The sequence below is a fragment of the Dama dama genome, chromosome 4 (assembly GCF_033118175.1).
Source record: "Dama dama isolate Ldn47 chromosome 4, ASM3311817v1, whole genome shotgun sequence".
In the NCBI taxonomy this organism is placed as follows: domain Eukaryota; kingdom Metazoa; phylum Chordata; class Mammalia; order Artiodactyla; family Cervidae; genus Dama; species Dama dama.
Window position 1 is genome coordinate 7,830,797 of NC_083684.1, and position 19,698 is coordinate 7,850,494.

The 19,698-nt window shown below is 60.2% G+C and overlaps 1 protein-coding gene across 1 annotated transcript in view; it reads left to right on the forward strand.

The window, feature by feature from the left end:
• Positions 1–19,698, forward strand: part of VAC14 (VAC14 component of PIKFYVE complex) — a 75,652-nt gene that overhangs the window by 37,069 nt on the left and 18,885 nt on the right. The window contains exon 14 of the mRNA XM_061137561.1: positions 5,259–5,391. Within this exon, the coding sequence (XP_060993544.1) occupies positions 5,259–5,391 (133 nt within the window). The remainder of the gene's footprint in view (positions 1–5,258; positions 5,392–19,698) is intronic.

A 19,698-nucleotide genomic window follows, 5' to 3' on the forward strand; every position in this document is an offset into this window, starting at 1 on the left:
CAAGGGCCTTGGGAAGACTGGGGAGGCGGGGAGCCTAGCAAAGATGGGCCCGGTGGCATAGTGCCTGCACGTCGCGCCTGTCAACTCAGACCATGCAGACAGTGCGGCGGTGGCCGTCACCTGCCTGGATGCTGCTGTGCTGGCCTCAACATCAGCGCAGCGGTGCCCACCAGGGACCTGCTCTCGCCTGGCCTGGCAGGGACACCCCTGCCTGCAGCTCAGGGTGGTGTGGGCGCAGGCAGTGGTCTCCCTTCTGCCCAGCCCTCTTCACTCCTGGCCCCAACAGAGCCTCAGGCTGGGGCGGGGGCCGCCGCTGGGCCAGTCAGGAGGACCGTGAGCTGCCTGGGTGGGTGGCCCCAAGGGAATCCAGTGGAGGGCTCCATCTCCCTAACTTGGGCTTCCGTGAAATGACATGAAAGCGCCCGGTTCGGTCCCCTGTGACTTGGCGGTGTCTGTGCCTCCTCTGCCTGGCTCCACATGGCTGGGGCCCTGCCAGACTCCGAGGAGAAGGGCCTGCAGGGAGGAGGGCTCTGGGTCGAGGCCCTGCTGCAGGAGGGGGGAAGCTGGGCCCTGCACAGCTGCGTCATGACCTGTGACCAAGTCTCCCGGGACGGATGTTTGCCCCCAGACCCAGCCTTCCCAACCTTCCCTTCCGGCCCGTTCTTGGGGTGAAACTGCTCAAGTCATTGCACCCTGCAAGGCTGTCTGCTCCCCGCTCCAAACACGTGGGCAAAGACGAGCGTGCTGATTCAGTTTCATTGCTTATAGCCCAGCCTGGTGTGACCAAATGCAGAGATAAACTCCAAAGGAAACCCAGAAAGCCATCCCTGGTGGTTCCCCAAGGACAGCAGTGACTCTGATGTGCTGAGCTCTTGTTCGGGATGGGGCTTTGTTTTCAGCACTTTGCTCATGTCAGTTCACTGGAACCTCCCCGTGGGTCAGCCCCTTCTCTGAGCACAGGCTCGTGGTGGTGCTGGCCCCGGCGTCTGCTTCCTTCACCTTCCCGCGGCCCCCCTCCCCCGACCAGCTGTGGGTGCTCCCAGGCCCTGCCGGGCCCCTTCACTTCTCTCTTGCTCTGAAGCGGGCAGCTGGACAGCCTCCTGGAGCCGGGGGACTGCCCGGGGCAGAGGGCTCGCTGGCCTTTCCACAGAGAACAAAGCGACTGCCTGCTGGATCGGTCCTCGCCGCCGTGGGGGCTGGGCCCTCTGACGGTGCTCCCCGCCCCCTGAGACCCCCGTCCCAGCCCCTTCCCTCTGAGCACAGGCCCTCGGTTCCACCAGCCTCCCCGTCCCAGCCCCGCCCTCAGGGCACTTCGCTGTGGGCTGGGCCTTGTGCTCCTCTATTCCTCGAGCCTGTTAGGCTCCCAAAGGGACCGGCCCAGAGGTGTCGCCCCCGGGTGGCCGGCCGGACCTGCCCTGGGTGTCTGCGGACCCTTCCCTGCCTCCCGGGCGGGGCAGTGACGCTCTTGCATCTGGTTTTGTTGAACTGTAGCGGGTGGTGTATTGAGGCCAGAGCTATTTTTATCTTGACATGTGAGGCTCGCGCACGTCACAGCCACAGAGCTCTATCCAAAACATCCCGGGGAGGCTGTTTGTCGGTGCTCCGCAGAGTCTCCTGTCGCCACATCAGGTTTCACTTAGGAACATCTGCAGTGCTGGCTCGCCAGCCGCCCGCCCCCGCCCAGCCCTGCACACCCGGTGCTCCCGGCGGCATCTGCCTGCCCTGGGCCAGCGGCGCTCACGTGAGCCTCCTGCCTGAGCCCCATCTCTGCAGCAGGCAGGAGGGGGTGGAGTCCCGCTCTCCTCGCCCTTCGGGTGCCTCCTGAGACCAGGCTGCTCCCGCAAGCACGTGGTGGGGGCGGCGCGGGCCCTGACCACCCCGTCCTGGGGCCACAGCCCCTCGCCTGGCCTGTCCTCCCGGCAGACCCGCGAGCACGTGAGGGGGGCAGCGCGGGCCCTGACCGCCCTGTCCTGGTGCCACAGCCCCTCACCCTCAGGCTCTTCTCAGCTGCCGGAGAAAGGAGGTCAATCCAGTCGCGTGCAGAAGGGCAAGAGGCGGGCGCCCCATGGGGAGGAGCAGGCTGCGGTCGGGCAGAGATGAGTGTTCAGCTGAGAGAGGCCTGGCACTCCCCGTGGGAGCACTCCTGGAGAGTTCCTTCTCTCTCCACCCCGTCTCCCCTCCCGGGCCTGCAGCCCTGCCCAGAACCCTCTCTCCTGTCCCACCTCGAGCCAGCTGGTCAGAGCAGTGACTGGTGGGCCAGGGGAAGGAGGCCGGGAGGGAGCGAGGCAGTCGGGAGAGGCAGCTGCCCTTGCCCAGCCAGCCCAGCCCGCCCAGCCCGTGTTGCCCTCCCCAGGGCTCCCCGCCCGCTCCTGCAGGGCCTCCCCTCCTGGGGCAGCGGCCTTGGCTGGAGTCCACGCTGGCAGGGAGCCTGAAGGGCCACAGGCTGCGGGCAGCCCCGCGGCCTCTCCCGTCAGCCTCGGAAGGCACGTGGTGCCCACTTAGACTGCATCCAGTCTCCTGCTCTTTGAAGTGAGTGGCGGAAGCGTCCATGGTAAGCGCCGCACTGTGAGGCCAGGACCCCCTCGACACGGCCTTTCCCACGTGTCTCTGCCGCCCCGCCCTCCCTCCTAAGGGCCTCCTCAGCTCCAGGGGCCACCGTGTGGGCCTGGACCTCGAGAGTTGACCGTGGGCCCCAGGGGCGGCCGTGGCTCAGGAGCTGGGACCCATTCGCCTCATGCAGCGCTCCGGGTTAGGGCAGGTTTGCCGGTAGTAACAGCCCCTCTTGTTCAAGCACAGACTATGTAGGAGGACCCAGGCCTGGTACATTACATCTTCTGTCTCGTCTAATGTGGGCTCTCATTGCCCCCATCTTACAGATGAGAAAACTGAGGCTTAGAGGGGCTGAGAGATTTGTCCAAAGCTGCACAGCTAGTCGGGGCTTGAGTGAAGATCTGATCTCGGCGTGATGGACTCCCAAGCCAGTCTCTAAACACCATGTTTGGGACTTCCCTCGTGGTCCGGTGGTTAAGAATCCACCATCCAATATAGGGGACAGAGGTTGGGGACTGAAGACCCCGCATGCCACATGGTGCGGCGAGAAAACCCCACTGCCTCCGTGAGAGCCGAACCACCCAGGACCTCGCCCCAGAGCCTGCTCGAGTCACGCAGTCCCCAGGGCCTGGAGACTGCCGCCCCGGCGGCGGCGGGGGCGGCGGGTAGGATTTCTTTATGGTCAGTCACTGTTTCGATCTCTTTGTCCTTTGGAATACTATGGATACTTTTGAATACTACCTGCTAATGGGTGGGACAGGGACACACCTCCAGAAGGTAGCAGGGGACAGGGACATAAGGAGCCATGGTCATTGAGCACCCAGAGGACTGCAGGGAGCTGGACCCCAGGCCACACGTACCTCCACAGGTTGGGGGAGCCTCTGCCCTCCAGCCAGGCCTCCACAGGGGCAGCAGAATTCATGTCCTCAAGTGTGGGGACAGGGACAGCTGTATCCACAGCCATCTCTGCAGAGTCAGCCCCAGCTGGGCCTGGAGTAACTCGATCTGTAAGAATGTGACACTCGATTCTGCAAACAGCCCCTCGGGGGCCGGGAGCAGACTGTTTGCCATTCCAGAGACACTCAGGACGGCCCTGGGCCAGGCTCTTCCGGACAGGGACCCAGAACAACAAACTGCAGACAAGAAGTGCCGTGAGGCCTGTCCTTGAACTGGCTCCTCACGCAGGGCTCGCCCCAGGCACGATTCACAGGAGGTTCTGGAGAGATGACGGTAGTTTGAAGGTGTGGCTCCTGGTGAGGCATCCTCACAGACCAGTTCAGAAAGACTGGTCTGTTTTTTCCTAGGGGAAAAAAACCAGGAAACACCTTTTCCAGTTCCCAGCCACTTCCCTGTAAGGACCTCACAAGGATGTAAGGAAGTCTGGGTTCAGCACAATAGACCTTCTGGGAGAAGGTCTCACTGCTGCCTCCTAGACCCCAGCATCTGATGAAGTCAGCCTGCCAGGGCTCCTCTGTAAGGCTTGCTTATGCTCTGGACGATGCTTCCGCACACTTGTGCTTTGGGTTGACGCTTCTGGGAGCTGATACACCTTCTCACAGCCAAGCTTGATTCCCAGAGACCCCACTCCCTGCCTGTTTCACTGAATTGTACACTTTAAAAGGGTGAACTTGATAGTATATGAGTTGTATCGCAATTAAACTGTTACCAAAAAAAAAATCAGATGCCCTGTTCATGCCTGAGGCAGATGGACTTGAGGATTCCTGTCATCACCACCACTTCTTTCCAGCGCTGTTGAGATGAGCACGTGCTAGAAAGCAAGGACGGGGCGACCGCAGGGATGTATGAACACACGACGGCGGGATCGGCTGCGAACTGTGTCAGCCCCACCCCAGTCCCCTCTGTACCTGATGCCTTACACCGGGCCGGGTTCGAGGCTGGGGTGGGGGTGGGGGGGTGCTGTTTCTGGCCTTCCATGTATTTTCAGCTGGGATACATAAGGGGGTGGAGGAGGAAATGGCAACCCACTCCAGTATCCTTGCCTGCAGAATCCCATGGACAGAGGAGCCTGGCGGGCTACAGTCCATGGGGTCGCAAAGAGTTGGACACAGCTGAGCGACCAAGCACATAAGGGGGAGACCTGGAGTGTGCTTCTGGTTGTAAACCCAGCTCAGGGTCTTCAGGGTGCTACTCTGACAGAGCATCTTTGCCTGAAGATGAAGAATGTCTGATTTCAGAGCACCGGGTGCAGGTGACAACGCCTGGTCATGTTTTGCCAGGGTGTGCCATCTTTGACTTCTCCTTGAGCAGCGGTGGGAAAGGAGTGTGGCCTCTGCCTCTGGGGGTCTGTGGGCTTTATGGACAACTGGGGCTGTGTGCCTGCCTTCCCTCTTTCTTATGACTTGCCATCTGTTCTCAACCCTCCAAAGCCTGGGTGTATTTTATATATTGGGATGATGAGTTAAAGATATGTTGTGTTTTTTCAAAAACACCTAGCATATAGTCTCATGTAGGGAGTGTCACTAAGTGATGGAGGGGTGACCAGGGGAACGGGTGCGTTCGTAGAGAGCAGGGTCGTATCAGCTTGCACACACGTGTTTGGTCCTTGCTTTTTTGCTGCCAGCGTGGCCCTTGGTTGACAGTGTTCCCTCATCTGGTTACACAGGGACTTTCCCCACCTTTTTGGCATCAATAACTATTTCCTTTCTGTGGACATGCAGAATAAACCCCGTCTATCCCTTCCTCTGTAGGTACCAAAGGCTTGGAGTGTTCTCCTTCCACCCCGACCATGAACTCCTACTTTTACAAGTTCATGATCAACCTTCTCAAGAGGTTCAGCAGTGAGCGGAAGCTCCTGGAGGTCAGAGGAGCCTTCATCATCAGGTCAGTCCTGGGAGCTTCCCTTCTCCCACGGCCTCGGATTTTCATCCTCACGTCTTGCAATGGGTCAAGGCAACCATGGTATCTCCTGCTTCTCCAGTGTGTGATGGTTGCAGAAAGAGGGAGAAGCCGGGAGAGGAGGCTGAGAAGAAGGGCCTGGGAGGCAGAAAAAAGCCGAGGAGAGGGGAATGCAGGAAGCAGTGAGGGGGCAGGAGGCGGGGAGGAGCCTGCTGAGTGCACTGGGAGTGGCGGGTAGTGGCAGGCAAGGAAATGGGGGAGCAAGCCCAGGGCCCCCAGCCCCAGAGGGAGAGTGGTGTTGAGGCCACCCTGGGGGTGGTCAAAGGATTGATTCTCAGGAGGGGACGGAAGGGCAAAGAACAGGACGGCACAGTCCCTGCCGGTTGGGAAGGACCACCCAGGGCTTCCTGGTGGTGGTGGTGGGTGTCGCTGCCCCCTGCTTTCCTGAGCTTGAGGAGGGCAGGGCTTCTCCGCTTCGGCACGTTGGCGTCTGGGGCTGGTTAATTCTCAGTGGCGGGGGTGTTCTGTGCTCTCTAGGGTATCGAGCAGCGTCCCCCGCCCCGACCCACTAGGGGCTAGGAGCACCCTCACTGCCCCAGTGGGGACAGTCAGAAGTGTGTCCCCAGACAGCGCCAAAGGCCCCCAGGGGGCAGAGTGATCCCAGGTGGCAGTCACGGTTACAGAGGGCAGAAGTGGATTCTGAACCTCACTGGCCAAAAGCGGAAGGTTTCCACGTTTGTTTTTTCACAGTGAGTTGCAGACTGAAGGGACCCCCCACCAGGAAAATGACAGACTCTCCCCACACAAGTGACAGCTAGCTTCATGCGGCTTTCCAAATTGCAGAGGTATTGGCTCTTTTGATGAGTCCTCCTTGCCTGGAAGACTTTCAGGAAACCAGTGGGGAGAGAGGCCTTTGGAAAGGGAGTTTGTAGCTAGTTTTCTCTGTGAGAGCCCACTGCAGTGGGTTTTTCCAGCCTCCATCAGCCTGGCACGCCCCATAGGGGCCTGGGGAGAGGGTGCTGGGGGGTCGCCAGCCCCCCCAGACAGCACAAGGTGGAAGTGGGGGCCATGTGTGCATGTGCGTGTGTGCAGGGGTGTTCCCTCTCCCGTCAGTGCCGAGGCTTCGCAGAACTGGTGGTCCTGCTGTACCCATGGTCCTGTTCAGAGCCTCCAGGGTGGCGAGGCTTCGCTTGCTCTGCAGGGTCCCCCAGGCATCCTGGACTGGTGGGAATCCTCATTTCTGCAGGAGGGAAGTGAGAGGAGGCCACGTGCCCAGCTGGCTCGGTTGGAGCTGGGCTGCAGACCCCTGCACTCCGCTGATTTTGTAGCTGCTCCCCATCCCATCTGTGCGAGACGGCCGAGCTGGGTCCCTGAGGGGCCTGCTCACCCCACATGCCAGGACCTCCTGCCACCCCGCCTCCCAGAGGGTCCTTGCCCCTCAGCCTGTTAGGGCTCCATCCAACAGGGCAGTTACTCACTGCTCTGGGGCTCAGGTCCCTCGAGGACCACACTGGGGCCTCCGTGGGCACCGCGCCTACCCCCAGGGCACAGCTCACTCCCAGCCTGCTTGGCCAGCATGCTCTCCCAGCCCCAGGTGGAGAACACCGCGGGCAGGACAGAAGGCGCTGCCACTGGGCCCCTCACGTGTGTTGTCCCACCTGCCATCCTGCCCGACCCCCGAAGTAGCAGCAGCCCTTGTCACGTCCAGGTACCGCTTCCCCAGGGCCGCGCCGGCCCCCTGACATGGAGGAGGGCCTGAAGCCATGTGCCCCCCTCCTCCTCGTGGTCAGACGGGGTCGAGGTCCTTCAGCAGAGCTTCACTGGGGCCTGCACCTGGGAGGGTCAGCCTGCCCACCTGCCTCCCGTCTCATTTCCTTACTTTCTGCTGGCGGTTTTAAAGAAGCGAACACTAGTGATGCATGCAGACCGCTGAGGTGAAGCCACAGGTCTGACAAGAGACCGTGGATGTTTCTTAACCCCCTCTTTGTGGTGTTCAGCCAACTATAAGTTGCTCCCCTCAACCCCCAGGATTGAGCACAGAAAGGAGAGAGACTCTCCTGGCAGAGAAGTGACTAGCTGTGGTTCCTGCAGTGCTGCATTTAGCTCGGTCCAGGGACGGTGACTGGAAGGACAGGCGTCCGGAGTTCTTGAGGACAGACATCTGGCTGGGGGTCTCAGCCTTGAGGAAGAGGCAGGACCCTCCGCAGGCCCGGAGCGGTTCCCTGCCCGCCTGGCCTTCCAGGTTGCCTCTCCGTGGGGGCGGGAACGGAGCCCCTGCAGGGGTCAGACATCCGCTCGGTGTCCACGTGGCCTTGTTATCTGGTGGACGTAACTGTGTAGAGGCATGTTGGGTTTGGGGAGGCCAGGGATTCTAAAACCTGATCTCAGCAGGGCTTGCTGTGCCCCGCCCCAGGCCCAGGCCCTTCTGCCAGCTGCAGGGACTCAGGGAGGCCGGGGGGCGGGGTGGGTGCTGAGCACCGGTTGTGTGAGCCACCAGCCCTGCCCACACATGCACCCCCTCCCAGGGCGCCACGGTGGTCAGGCAGGTGCCGCGGGCACTTGGGAGCCGGTTGAAGAGGGGGCTTCTCAAGTCTAACGACCCTGGGTTCGAATCCCAGTTCCTCCAGTTCTGAGCTGTGTGGACCGTCTCCAAGCCCAGTTTGCTCTGGCTGTGAGACGTGGTCTCGTGCCTGCCCCGTCGTTCTGCAGAGCCAGGGGCAGCAGCCGGGCACAGCTGGGGGGCGCTGCTGTTGGCCTCAGGACGCGGCTGCGGCCTCCGCCCTGCCCCGTGGTCTGTGGGGAGGGGAGACCGCCCGGCAGAGGGTGAGAGAATCAGCCTTCTGTGCCGAGCGCCGGCTCCCGGGGCGCCCACCAGCGGCCCAGCCCGGCCCCGAGTGGGTGTGCGTGTACGTTTCCTCCGGCCCTTCCCACCCCCCAGCCCGTGCAGACAGAACAAGCCCAGGGCTTGTTTTCCCACGAACCGTCCCACTATATTCCGGAGAAAAGACGAGGAGGGAGAAAACGCAGCCTCTTTGATAAACTGCGACGTGAACTCCAACACAACCCAGCAGCTGTCATCCTGACAAGGCCTGCTTCTGTGCGGGAGCCTGCGAGGCTCACCCCGGCCCGCGCGGCCCTCCGGCGGCCTGGGGCCTAATCAGCTGGGCCTCCCCGCCCCCCTTCCTCCCTGCTGCCTTGCAAAGAGGGCTGGCCAGAGAATGCTTTCTTTTCAGCCAGTGACTGTGCTGTGAACTCAGGGCTGCAGCCCCCACCAGCCCCGTCCCTGGTGGCTGGGGTCCCAAGCTCCCTCCCGGGAGAAAGGGAAGCCCCCAAGATGAGGCATTGGGAAGGGGCCCAAGTCGGGGGGGAGCTGTCACGAGGCTTTCTTCCATGAGACCCTGACCCTGAGAAGCCCCACTGGGTACAGCTTCTGGTGCATTCTGGCCCTCCTCCGACACAAACACGCCTGGCAGCTCGTCCAGTGGTCTGAGGCCCAGCGTCCCTAATGCGTCCCCTGCTAATCCTGTGCCCCCTTATCCCCGCCCCTGGGCTCCGCAGAAGAGCCCCGCATTAGGGACTGGTGGGCCCAGAGCCCCGGCTAGGAAGCCACTGGAAACTGGATTGGTTTTTAATTGTGGGGCGGGAGGGGGCACGGTAGCGCAAGAGGAGCTCTCTTTTCACGCCGTAATTGGGAAATTCCGCTGTGCTGTCCTCGTGCGCTCCTCCCCGGGACAGGCGACAGGCGGCCCACACTGCGGGCCCGCCCTCCCGACCTGGCCCTGCTCGCCGTCTGCATCCCCCGGGCCTCTGGAGTTCACTCGGTACCCTGTTTCCCTGTGCCTTTCTGCGTGCCTCCTTACCTGCCAGCGTCATTGGTTGGTCCCCCAAAGCCCCTTGTGCTGGTGTGAATGAAAGATGAGTCGAGGGACCTGGCCAGACCCTGTTCACAGAGCGGTGCAGAAAAGTGGCTTTTCCCGCGGCCCCCAGCCTGCAGGGAAGCTGCTGGGAGGCCCAGCTCAGCTCTCCCTCGCGCCCCAGGAGAAACAAACTGCTGTGACAGAGACACGCCCCTAAGTCTGTCTGCAGAAGCAGGTCCCAGGCACCTCCCCGGCGTCTTCTGTCAGGTGTCCGAGGGGCGGGGGACAGGACACGGAGCAGGGCTGGGGGCCTTCTCCAGGGGATCGCTGCGTCCCTCTCAGGAGCAGCTCCTCTCCCTGCCCAGCTGCCTGTGGGAACCTTCTAGAGCCTTCCGCCGTCAGTCCTCTCCAGGGGCCAGGGTGTGTCTGTGAGATGAGACGCAGGACAGCGCAGGGAGTGTGTGCCAGAAGCTGCTTTGCACAGCCAGCTCCTGACTTTCACCTCCTAACCAGAATGACACTGAGGGCCTGTGAGTGCAGGGTGGCACGAGCCGACATGCCAGAGATGGCCTGCAAGAAAGCCCTGCCCGCAAAGGTGAAAAGACGCTGCTGGAAGGGGCAGAAATCTAGAGAAATGCCAGCATCCTGCACCTCACAGAACCGTCTGTGACCCAGGGCCTCCAGCAGTCAGTCCTCACACTGCCCGTTTAGAACCCACTGTCATGCACACTGGAGTTCCCGGCAAGAAGTGACGTCTTTTCTTCTGGAATATGGAAACCACATGTGATGGGCCTTGCTGGGTCAGGCTGGGATTAATTAGGTGCAGCCAGGGGTGTGGGGGAGGAGAGGACATGCTGGCCAGAGAGAGCCCTGTGCAGCATGCTCTGGGAGTCTGGGGAGTTCTAGCGGGAAGTGGCCCCACATTCCGAGGGCCCTCCTGGACCCTTGAGGGGGGCGCTGATGGAAGTGGGGGCTCGAAGGAGGCTTTGAGCAGGGCTGCTGGGAGGTTAGAGGGCATGGGTGAACTTGGCAGAGGGAGGCCATGTGACCCATGGAGCCAGCGGTTTGCCCCACATCCAGGAGCACCTGTGAAGGGGAAGGACTTGGGAACCACCCTGTGCCCACCACATGGGATGCCCTAAAAGGCCTCCAGAGACTCATCACATGGGTGGCGGCACCTACTGGGCCGTCCCAGCCTCCCGTTAAAAGCGCTTGCTTTGTAGTCCACACACCTGAGAAGCGTCAGCTCCCCGGCACTGTAGCCAGAGGCTGGGAACTAGACAGTGAGTTTCTCTCTGAAGCTTGAGAGGTTGTGGAACCTGCAGTTGTCTCTGGATCTGTTTATACCTTACCTCAGGACGCCAGGAAACTAGCAAAGCTTTGACCTTGGGAAGTCAGACTGCTCGGTTAATTAGGAAGTAGCTGCCGGGGATCACAGTAGAGCAGCTTAACAGAATATCAGCAGGCTTGGAATTGGCCCCCAGAGGTCACTTTCATCCTCCACCTCCCTGGAGTAGGGCTGCATCTGAGCCAGGAGAGACAAGTGGGTGTCCTCGGCCTAAGTGTGCTTTGAAACTCCTGGAACAGCAGTTACAGAAGTCTGGTGGTGCTCTGTGACCGGCTCTCAGGAAGCTCTTTGTTGCTTTCCACCCAGCCTCTTCACCTTGAGTTTCCTAGAGTAGGCTGCTCTGGGAGGACCCTGTGTGGTCCTCCCCTCTCCCCACAAGCATATCCTTTTAGCAGGGGGCCACAGAGATCACACACACACACTCTTATACTCATCTTCAGTAAAATATGTGGAAGGGCCACAAGGCATCAGACCAGCTGCCCTTTCCACGTGGAAGGAGAGCTCCCATCTCTGAGCAGATGCGTCGGAAGGGCCCTGGCCTGGGGGAGTCCTGGCGCCGAACACCGCCTCAGACGGCCAGAGCACAGCCCATGAGGAGGGGCTCTGTAAGCCCGCTGTGCGCTCGCGGGGTCAGGGAGGGCAGTGGGAGTCTGCTCACAAGCAGGCAGCTCGGCTCCCGGAGAGCGTGGGCACTGGGCCTTTGCCCTCACCCTTACGTCTCCCTGCGGCCCAGGAGCCCCTGCGCCTGCCCCTCACCCGTGTCTCAGGGCACCTCCTGGGGCGCGGCACACCCACTGTGGAGCCTGGAGGCCGTGGGGAAAACTGCCCAGCGCCCAGTCTGGACTTGCTTTTCCTCAGCCTGGCTGGAAGGGGCTTCTCCAGGCATTGCTGACCCACAGAGAACCCTGCTGTGGCCCAGCCTCGCCACCCTCTCCCAACTCTCAGCCTCTGCCTGTCCCCGCTCGGAAGGGGACTGAGGATGAGTCTGCGAGTCCCTCCCCATCTCCCTCAGGCCCCGGGCCTCCAGACTCCTGCCGGCCCGCCACGCTGGCCTGCTTCCGGCCTGTATTTAGATGACATAATCTCACTGGAACTGCCTGGCTCTCGGACAGGGACTGTCTGTCTTGGTCTAAATCTCCGTTTTGATTCTTGCTCAGAAGGACAAGTCTCAACCCCTCTCCTCCCAGCTCGTTTGTTTTTCCTCCGGTTTATCACAGTTGCTCACATCACCCACACTGGCCTCTCTCTCTCTCTTTGAAGCTGAGCTGAAACAGATTTCAAGTGCAGTCCTGAGGCATCTCATTTTTCTCCAGCCCTCTGTCGAGCATCTGTCTCCAGCCTTGCCTGTCACTCTTTCCCTGCCAACGCTGCTTTCCTGGGCGTGAAGTTTGTGTGTCTCCTGCTGCGTCTCCGCCGGCCGCAACCCGGTCAGAGCTGCGGTCACGGTCCCGCGCCCCAGCCCCTGCTCTCGCCCGTGACCGCCTGCCCGAACGTGGGGCGTCTGAGCCTCCTCATTTCGCTCCCCCAGACAGCTGCCACTGTCCCGATAACGGAGCTCCCTTCCTCACCCACAGCCTTGTCATCGGTAGCCTCGCGGCCTCCTGTGTCCGGTTCTGCCTTGTTCTCTCTGCCATTTTGCCGTCTGTCTGGCAAAGCCCTCTCTTCTCCACCGCGTGACGCTGACACGTGTGGCTTCTGTGCCGCACGTCCATCTCCTCCTCCTGGTCAGGCCTCCATGGCAGCCTCTCCTCCCTCCTCCCTCTGTGGCTCGGTTTCCACGATGCCATTCTTTTTTAATGTAAATATTTCATTAAATAACAGCATACCATATAAAGGTACGTGAGTCCTAAGTGTCCTACAGCTTGGTTTTCACCGGTTTCCTGTATCCAGGTAACAAGTGATGAAATCAAGAAGCAAAGCGTTTCTAGCACCCAGAGGTCCCTCTCGCGTCTCCTCCCTACCCTCCTCCCCCAAGTAGGCACTGGCCTGACTTCTAACTGTGCATTCGTGTACCTGATTTTTTTGTTTTGGTTTTTGGAGGGTTTTTTGTTGTTAACCTGATCTTTTGAGCTATATATACACGGAATCATACAATCTGTGCTCGTTTATAAGCTTTCTCTTGACCCACCACGTGTTTGTGAGACTCACTGTGTCCCACATAGCAGCAGTTCATATGTCTGTCTCGTCCCCCACTGTGTGGGGAGCGGAGACTCACTTACCCTTCTGCTGGCCGTGGGCATCCAGGTTGTCTTCTTTGGCACGGCTATGAATAATGCTGCCGTGAGCGTCCCTTCCCTTGTCTTCTGGTGGACACACGTGCACATTTCTCTTAGATAATGCCTGGGGATTGCCGGAGCAGGGCCATACACATTTAGCTTTGACAGATAACTGTCAGCTGCACCAGTTTCCGCTTGTATCCAGGATGTATGAGAACTCTTGTTGCTCGCATCCTCACCAACACTTGTATCATCAGTCTTTGCTTTTAGCCATTTTGCTAGGTTTGTGGTGGTATCACCTTGTGGGGTTTTGTTTGTTTGGCTTTTGGCCATAATGCTTGGCTTGCAAGATCTTAGTTCCCCCACCAGGGGTTGAATCCAGTGGTTCCTTCACTGGAAGCGCAGAGTCTTAACCCCTGGACCACCAGGGAATTCCCCTCACCTCGTGCTTTTAATTTGTATTTCCCTGAAGACTAATGAAGCTAAAGAACTTCTCATCATTTTTTTGCCTTCTGGATATTGTCTTTTGCCATGAGCCTGTTTAAATCACTTCCCCATTGGGTCTTTGGTGACTTTCTTATTGATTTGTGGAAGTTCTTTATACATTCTGAATTCAAGTCTTTCTCCAGTGTGTGTACTGTAATTATCTCCTATTTTACGGTTTGCCTTATCACCCCCTTAAAAGTGTCTCTGATGAACAGAAGTTCTTTATTTCTAATGTAGTCCAGGTGACACGTTTTGCTTCTCAGCATTTTTTACGGTTTGTGGTGCTTTTCTCGGGGGATTAGGAGCTCATGAGAACCAACCATAGAGCTGCCTGTTTCTGGTAAGCATTCCCAGTGAGCTGGACTCTGAGTACAATCCGCCTAAAGCCCAGAGGTATTAGAGCTTCGCTCTGGACAGGGTCTCGGAGGCCACCTCGTCCAGCCTGCTTGTGCAGTGATTCCCACCTTCTTTTCATCCCCCCATCAGCTGAATCCCAGGGCTTCTGGTGCAACCCAGCCAGTGGAGGTCTGCAGCCTGGAGTTAGAGCCGCTTAGACCTAACTAGAGTTGTCAGCAGTCGTGGGGTCACAGTCACCAGTACGACAAGGGGCCTTGCCTGGCCCTTAGAGTCACACCGAGGCGCGGGCTGCCAGGCCCAGGAACTCGGTATCTCCCTGTGGTGCCGTCTCCTCTCAGCCTCTCTGCTTTGATCTCACTGTGGGTGGGGAGATGGACCCCTGTCAGGGTCACGGGCCCCCGGGTGGGGCGGAGTGGAGCGCTCTCCAGAGGAAAGGGCCCGCAGTGCTCTGCTGAGCACCGTCCTCCCGTGTGAAAGTGGAGCAGCAGCCACCGTGATCTCCCGCCAGGTCTCGGGAGGTTCAGTGCCACCACAAGACGGTGCTCTGGGGAGTGTCTTGTACCTGGTGATGGTGCGGGAGGTCCTGGTGGTGATGGTGATGGCGAGGGTCCTTGTGATGAAGCTCCCACCCCTCTGCCTGTCAGTCAGGGAGCCAGGGGTGGGGGTCTGGCCGTCCCGCTCCCCGCATTCCCAGCCCCTGGCCCCTCCAGGGCCATCCGCGGCTGCTGCCCTGGGCTCGGCTCCTGGAAGGCCTGTGCTCTGTGGCTGACTGTCACTGCCTCTTGTTTTCTAGGGACGTGTAGGCGGGACAGCCGCTGAGCGACTTAAGACTTGCCCCCTGGCGGCCTCCGCGCCTCCGTCCCCACCCCCATGCCCTGCCTGTCGGGGCTCTCGGTTGCAGCCCAACGCGGACTGGCAAGCCCGAAGCGGGAACCCCCCGGGCTTCCTCAGGTCCCGTCAGCCCCGCTCCGGGCTGGGGTCTCAGGACTCAGGCCTGTGCCCCACCTGTGCAGGATGGGGTCGTGTGCCTCCCTCCCACAGGGAAGAGGGGCCGCTGCTCGTGGGAAATTGGTCTGGAACCAGAACCCCAGGCTGTGGACAGGCAGACCCAGCCGGCGTCCACTCTGTGGTCAGCCTCGGTGCTGCCTCCAGGGTATGAAGCCAGCAACACCAAGGGCCCTCCAGGGCGGCGGTGGAAGGAGGGACCCCCCTCCCCTCCGCCTGCAGGCTGGGAGCTCTGTGTGTCCTGTGGCCTTCCCAGAGACCACCGTGGGGGGCAGGCGGGCGGTGGGGTGGCGCCTGAGGAGTCAGACCCCCAGCTGACGGGACCCCTTTCCTGTGGTCTCCGTCTGCAGCCCTGCGCCGTGCCCGAGGCTGGGACTTGCCTGTTGTGTGTTGCTGCGTCACTGTGTGTGGAGCTGGGGCTGGACTCGGACCCAGCCCTGCGCCCAGCGAGGCGCTCACGCTGTCTCCCCACCTCTGCCGCAGCATGGTGGCCCCGGGCCATGACTGAAGGGATGAGGGCCATCTCAGTCTGGATTTCGGGCTCAGTTTGGTGCCCAGGAGGGGCCTTGAGGGCCAGCCGAGGCCTCTTACACAGGCGGGGACTCGGGCTGTGCCCTGCACCACGCCCGGGCTAGGCCACTGCAGACCCGCCCCCGTGGTCTGCAGGGCAGACCCTCGGGTGGTGCGGGGCAGGGAGGAGCGCAGGCTCAGCCAGGCGGCGGCAGGGTCACAGGTGCACGCCTCGCGGTTCTTCGGGGCTGGTCCTGGAGCGGCCTCGGCGTTCCAGGCCCTGAGCCAGCCCTGGGCACGCACACCTGCCTTCACCCAGGTGGCGGTCCAGTCACGCAGGCGGACGACTGATTGAGAAGTGTGAGCCCCAGCGCCGTGGCTCCTGCTCCGGAGGGAGCGGCAGGGTTGACGGGGGTCCGCAGGTTTGGGTCTGCGGGGAGGTGAGGTGCCTGGCAGCTTCAGCAGAGCCAAGAAGCTGTGACCTGGATCTTATGTTTTCTCGGAGCATAAAAGTGCTCTGATTTTCCCTCTCCTCAGGCTCAGCCGAAGCTACGCCAAGAACTGGCTTTTAAAGGCTGCCTGAAATGTGGTTTGGAGCCAAGAATCTATAGAGCCAGTGCATTCGTGACCTTGTTGAAAACGCTTACTGAGGAAAATCAGGGGGGTAGGATTTAGGAGCTGGCTTTTTGTTGTTGTTGTTTTTCCTTTTGAAAATTTAAAAAAAAAAAAAAAGCCACCGCTTTGGCCCCCCTCACCCCGTGCTTTCCCCCTGCGCCCCTGGCCCCCGAGTCCACCAGCCCCAGGCGCTCAGCCCTCTGCCATCCACGCCTCCCCCGCCCCAGGCCCTCTCCATCCCCCCGTGCTGCAGGAGTGAAAATACCAAGTGGGTAAAATTAAGGAGCCGGGTAGAGCCCTGGAAATTAGGCCACAGCTGTCAGGCCAGGCAAGAGTCCTCGTCTCTGAATGGACTGCCGGGAGCAAGCGCTCACCCTCCGTGAGAGTGGGTCAGAGTCCTCAGCTCCCCCCGTGCCCCCCGCTCCGGAGGGGCTGCTGCTGTGCCGGCCTCCACGCATCACTGAGCAGGCCTCAGAGACAGGGTCCCAGCGCCCTCCGGGGGGCCCCAAACTGGAGCAGCAATGATGCTCTGTGGGAGCACATGAGGGGGGGTGCCCAGCATGGAGGGAGGGGTCCAGGGAAGCTTCTAGAAAGAGATGCAGAGTCCCTGAGCCATGGAAGATAAGGCACTCAGTGGCGGTGAGGTGGTAGGAGAAGGTGCCCATGTGTACGAAGAGTGTGCCCGGAAGCCTGGGGCCAGGGCGCAGACCCCCGGCGGGGCTGGGAGTGAGGCAGGGGCCAGGCCCGAGCATCCTGAGGCTCCCCCGGAGTCACTGACGGACCCCGGGCAGGCTCAGAAGGCCCTCTGCACCTGCTGCGGGCGTGCACAAGTGTTGAGGGGCACCCCGACACGTGGCCATGCTGGGGTGGGTGGCACCGAGCCGGGGGACTGCCTGAGCTCCCAGACCCCCGGGCCCCACGCTCCCATGAACGGCAGGGAAGTGGGGCCCAGGGCTTGTGGTGATGGGGATGCTGTCTGTCTCCAGCTGCGTCATTGGCCTCAGACACCAGAGGCTGGTTAAGGAGCAGCTCAGGAAGCTTGCTTGACAAGGGAGGTGGCCGTTACAGCGTTCTGGAAGGTTTAGTGGTGCTGGGGCTGGCAGTGTGAGCAGATAACCTGGACTGAGTCTCAGGCTTTCTTGATACCCAGACGTCCCTGCCCTGATGCATGTGGCTCTTCCAGGCAGTTAGTCCCAGGTGCCTGTGAGCTCAGCCAGCTTTCCCCACCTGTCCCCAGAGAGGAGTCAGCCTCTCCCTTCCTCCTACGTGAGCTGATGCCCTTCCTGACAGACGAGCCGGCTCTTGAGGGGCCCCCCGCCCCTTCTGCCAGTAGCCCCTGGCCCGAGCAGTTGGCAGGTTCCTGGCGTTACCTCACTTCCTTCCTACCCTTCAAGCCTGAGCCGCCACCCCAGTCCAGTTCCTTCTGCTTCTCCTGCACCCCCAAGTAGCACGGTAATTGCTTCCTCAGATCTTCAGCTGTGCACGCCGTCTGTGAGTATTTCCCGGTCCTTTGACCCTCTGCAGGAGAACCTGTGATCTTAACCACTGCAGGGTCCCCGCGGGGAGCAGGGACGCAGAAAGGACTGAGCCCCCCCTTCCCCTCCCCTGCGACCCTCTGCCCTGTCTCCAGCCAGCGGTGCCTGCAGTAGCAACAGCGTTGCCGCGTTCTGCCCCAGCCCCATCACTCGTGTGGTCCAAGGACACACTCCCCCCAGGGTCGGGTGCTGGGCCTGTTGGGACAGGGCGGCTGCCGGGTGATACTCATCCCCAGCTCAGCTCCCGAGATGAGGATGTGATTCCAGAGCTCTGGGAAGGTCACAGCTTCCATTTCATTCGTGTGGTGTTTGGAGAAACGGTCAGACATCCCTTTACATGTTTAGTCTTGCTGAGCCAGCTAGGGGGCTCCTAGGAGAGGAAAGACAGCCATCAGAGATGCGCCTCCAGGCCAAGCATAGTGCCAGCAGAGTGGGGAGCCCCGCTCTGGACGAGAGGCCAGAGAGGGAGGCAGGATGGATGGGCCTGGACAGGCGTGAGCGCCCGAGGGGCTGGGGGGAGGGTGGCACGGGCTGCAGCCCGCTCAGCACAGCGGTGCCGCCTCCCAGGGCCCCCATCGCCTCGGGGTGGGGGGGGACACCTCCCCACCGTGCAGGCGTCCGAGTCCTGGGCAACAGTCCCCACCTGCCATCTCCCCAGCCCATCCATCTTCCGCATCCATCTTCCGCCCTGACTTGGCTCTGACCTCCCCCTCGGAAGGGGCATCTAGAAAGGCAGCCCCCAGACCCTCTGTACTTGAAATGGGAAGAAGGTGCTTACATGAGGCAAACGTGATTTAAATAGCCAAGCAAATGGGGGGGCCTCCCACGCGAGGCTGCAGTCTCAGATCTCCCCGGTCCTGGCTGTATCGCACGCACCAGCCCCAGGCCCTGGGTGGAGGCGGCTTTCCAGCTCTGGTGGAAGGCCGGGCCTTCGTCTCCATTGATGAGACTTTGCTCTTCTGCTCAGATGCTATTTCAGGAGAAACCACCCAGTAGTAGGCACTCCTGCCTCAGAGTGGAGCCAGGCGTTTTCTCCTGTGAGGAGTATTATGCTAATCACTCTTTGCAAACAGGCAGACTCTGTAGGAGGTTTGCCTGGTTTTATGTGAAACCTACGCCTTTGAAGCAAAGAGCCACCGTAGCTAAAAATACCGTTCCTGGCTGTTGATCCTCTCCTTGGTGCAGTGCTTGTTTCCATTGTTAAATCTCGCTGCTCCGCCTCCGAGATCTCCTTGAAGGGGTCCACAACCATCCCCGAAGGTGTCGGTTTCTAAGTGATCTCTGTATTGTTTCAAAAGACATTTTAACCCGTGTAAGATAAAAATGGAAATAACGCAGAAGAATGTAGTTTGAAATGTGAGAGACCCTCCCCACCCCTTCCTCCCCCACAAGTAGCCTCTGCTTTCCTCCCAAAACTTGTCTTTGCATTTACAAACGTGTAATTCTGTTTGTGGTGAAGGTTGTGGTTTTCTGGCAGAGAATTCCAGACTCAGTCGTTCTGCCACTTGCCTTGTGTTTCCTCACACGCCAGCCGTCGTCTGACAAGCAGATCCATCAGGATCCCGAGCTCGTCAGGACACTGCCCTCTCGTCTTCGGGCTGCAGCAGGCCGACTCAGGGTCAGCTGTCTCTGAACAAGGCTGCCGTGTCAGGGTTGAACTCCATCGCCCATGTCTGTGTGCGGCATCCAGACCGTGATCTGTGGGTGGTGATGGGGTGCTGGGAGGACCCCTTGCCTGACACACTCTGTCGGGGAAGGCAGGGGGCTGTCTCTGTAACCGAGACCTGGGACTCCTCGGGCACCTGCAGGACACCGTCACATCTGGAGCCGTTTCCCATTCTGGTGCGCTTAATCCCATAAAGATCTCCTGGGCTGGGAAGGGACATTCAGATGAAAAGCCTATTTCATGCATCTTAAATTTCCCTGAAAATGACTGATCACAAAAGGAATTTTTGCAGCCTCCTGACAGCGGGTGGGAGGGGGTACAAATAGGAGAAGCCCCTTTGCATCTGGCCACAGAGAACTGAAGCGGTCCCCTCTGTGCTCTCTTTGTCCCATACCTTCAGCTGTGACCCTGCCATCCTCCCAGCCCTTTCACTCTGATCTCTTCATGCTGTCCAAGAGACTCAAGCGCCAAGGCTGCTCTGATATTTGCTCTTTGTTACCAGCAGTGGGTATTAGCGTTTCACTTCCCTGTCTGTCCTGACGTTTATCTCAGTGCCCTTTAAGTGGGCACTTGTGAAGAGCTACAGAAAATGATCTCAGATCATAAAATTCCGTAGAACTCCCAGACGAAAGATTGGAAGGCCAGAAAGGCACTAATCGTTCCAGCTCCCTGATTGGAGGCGGTTCTCTCCTGTGGA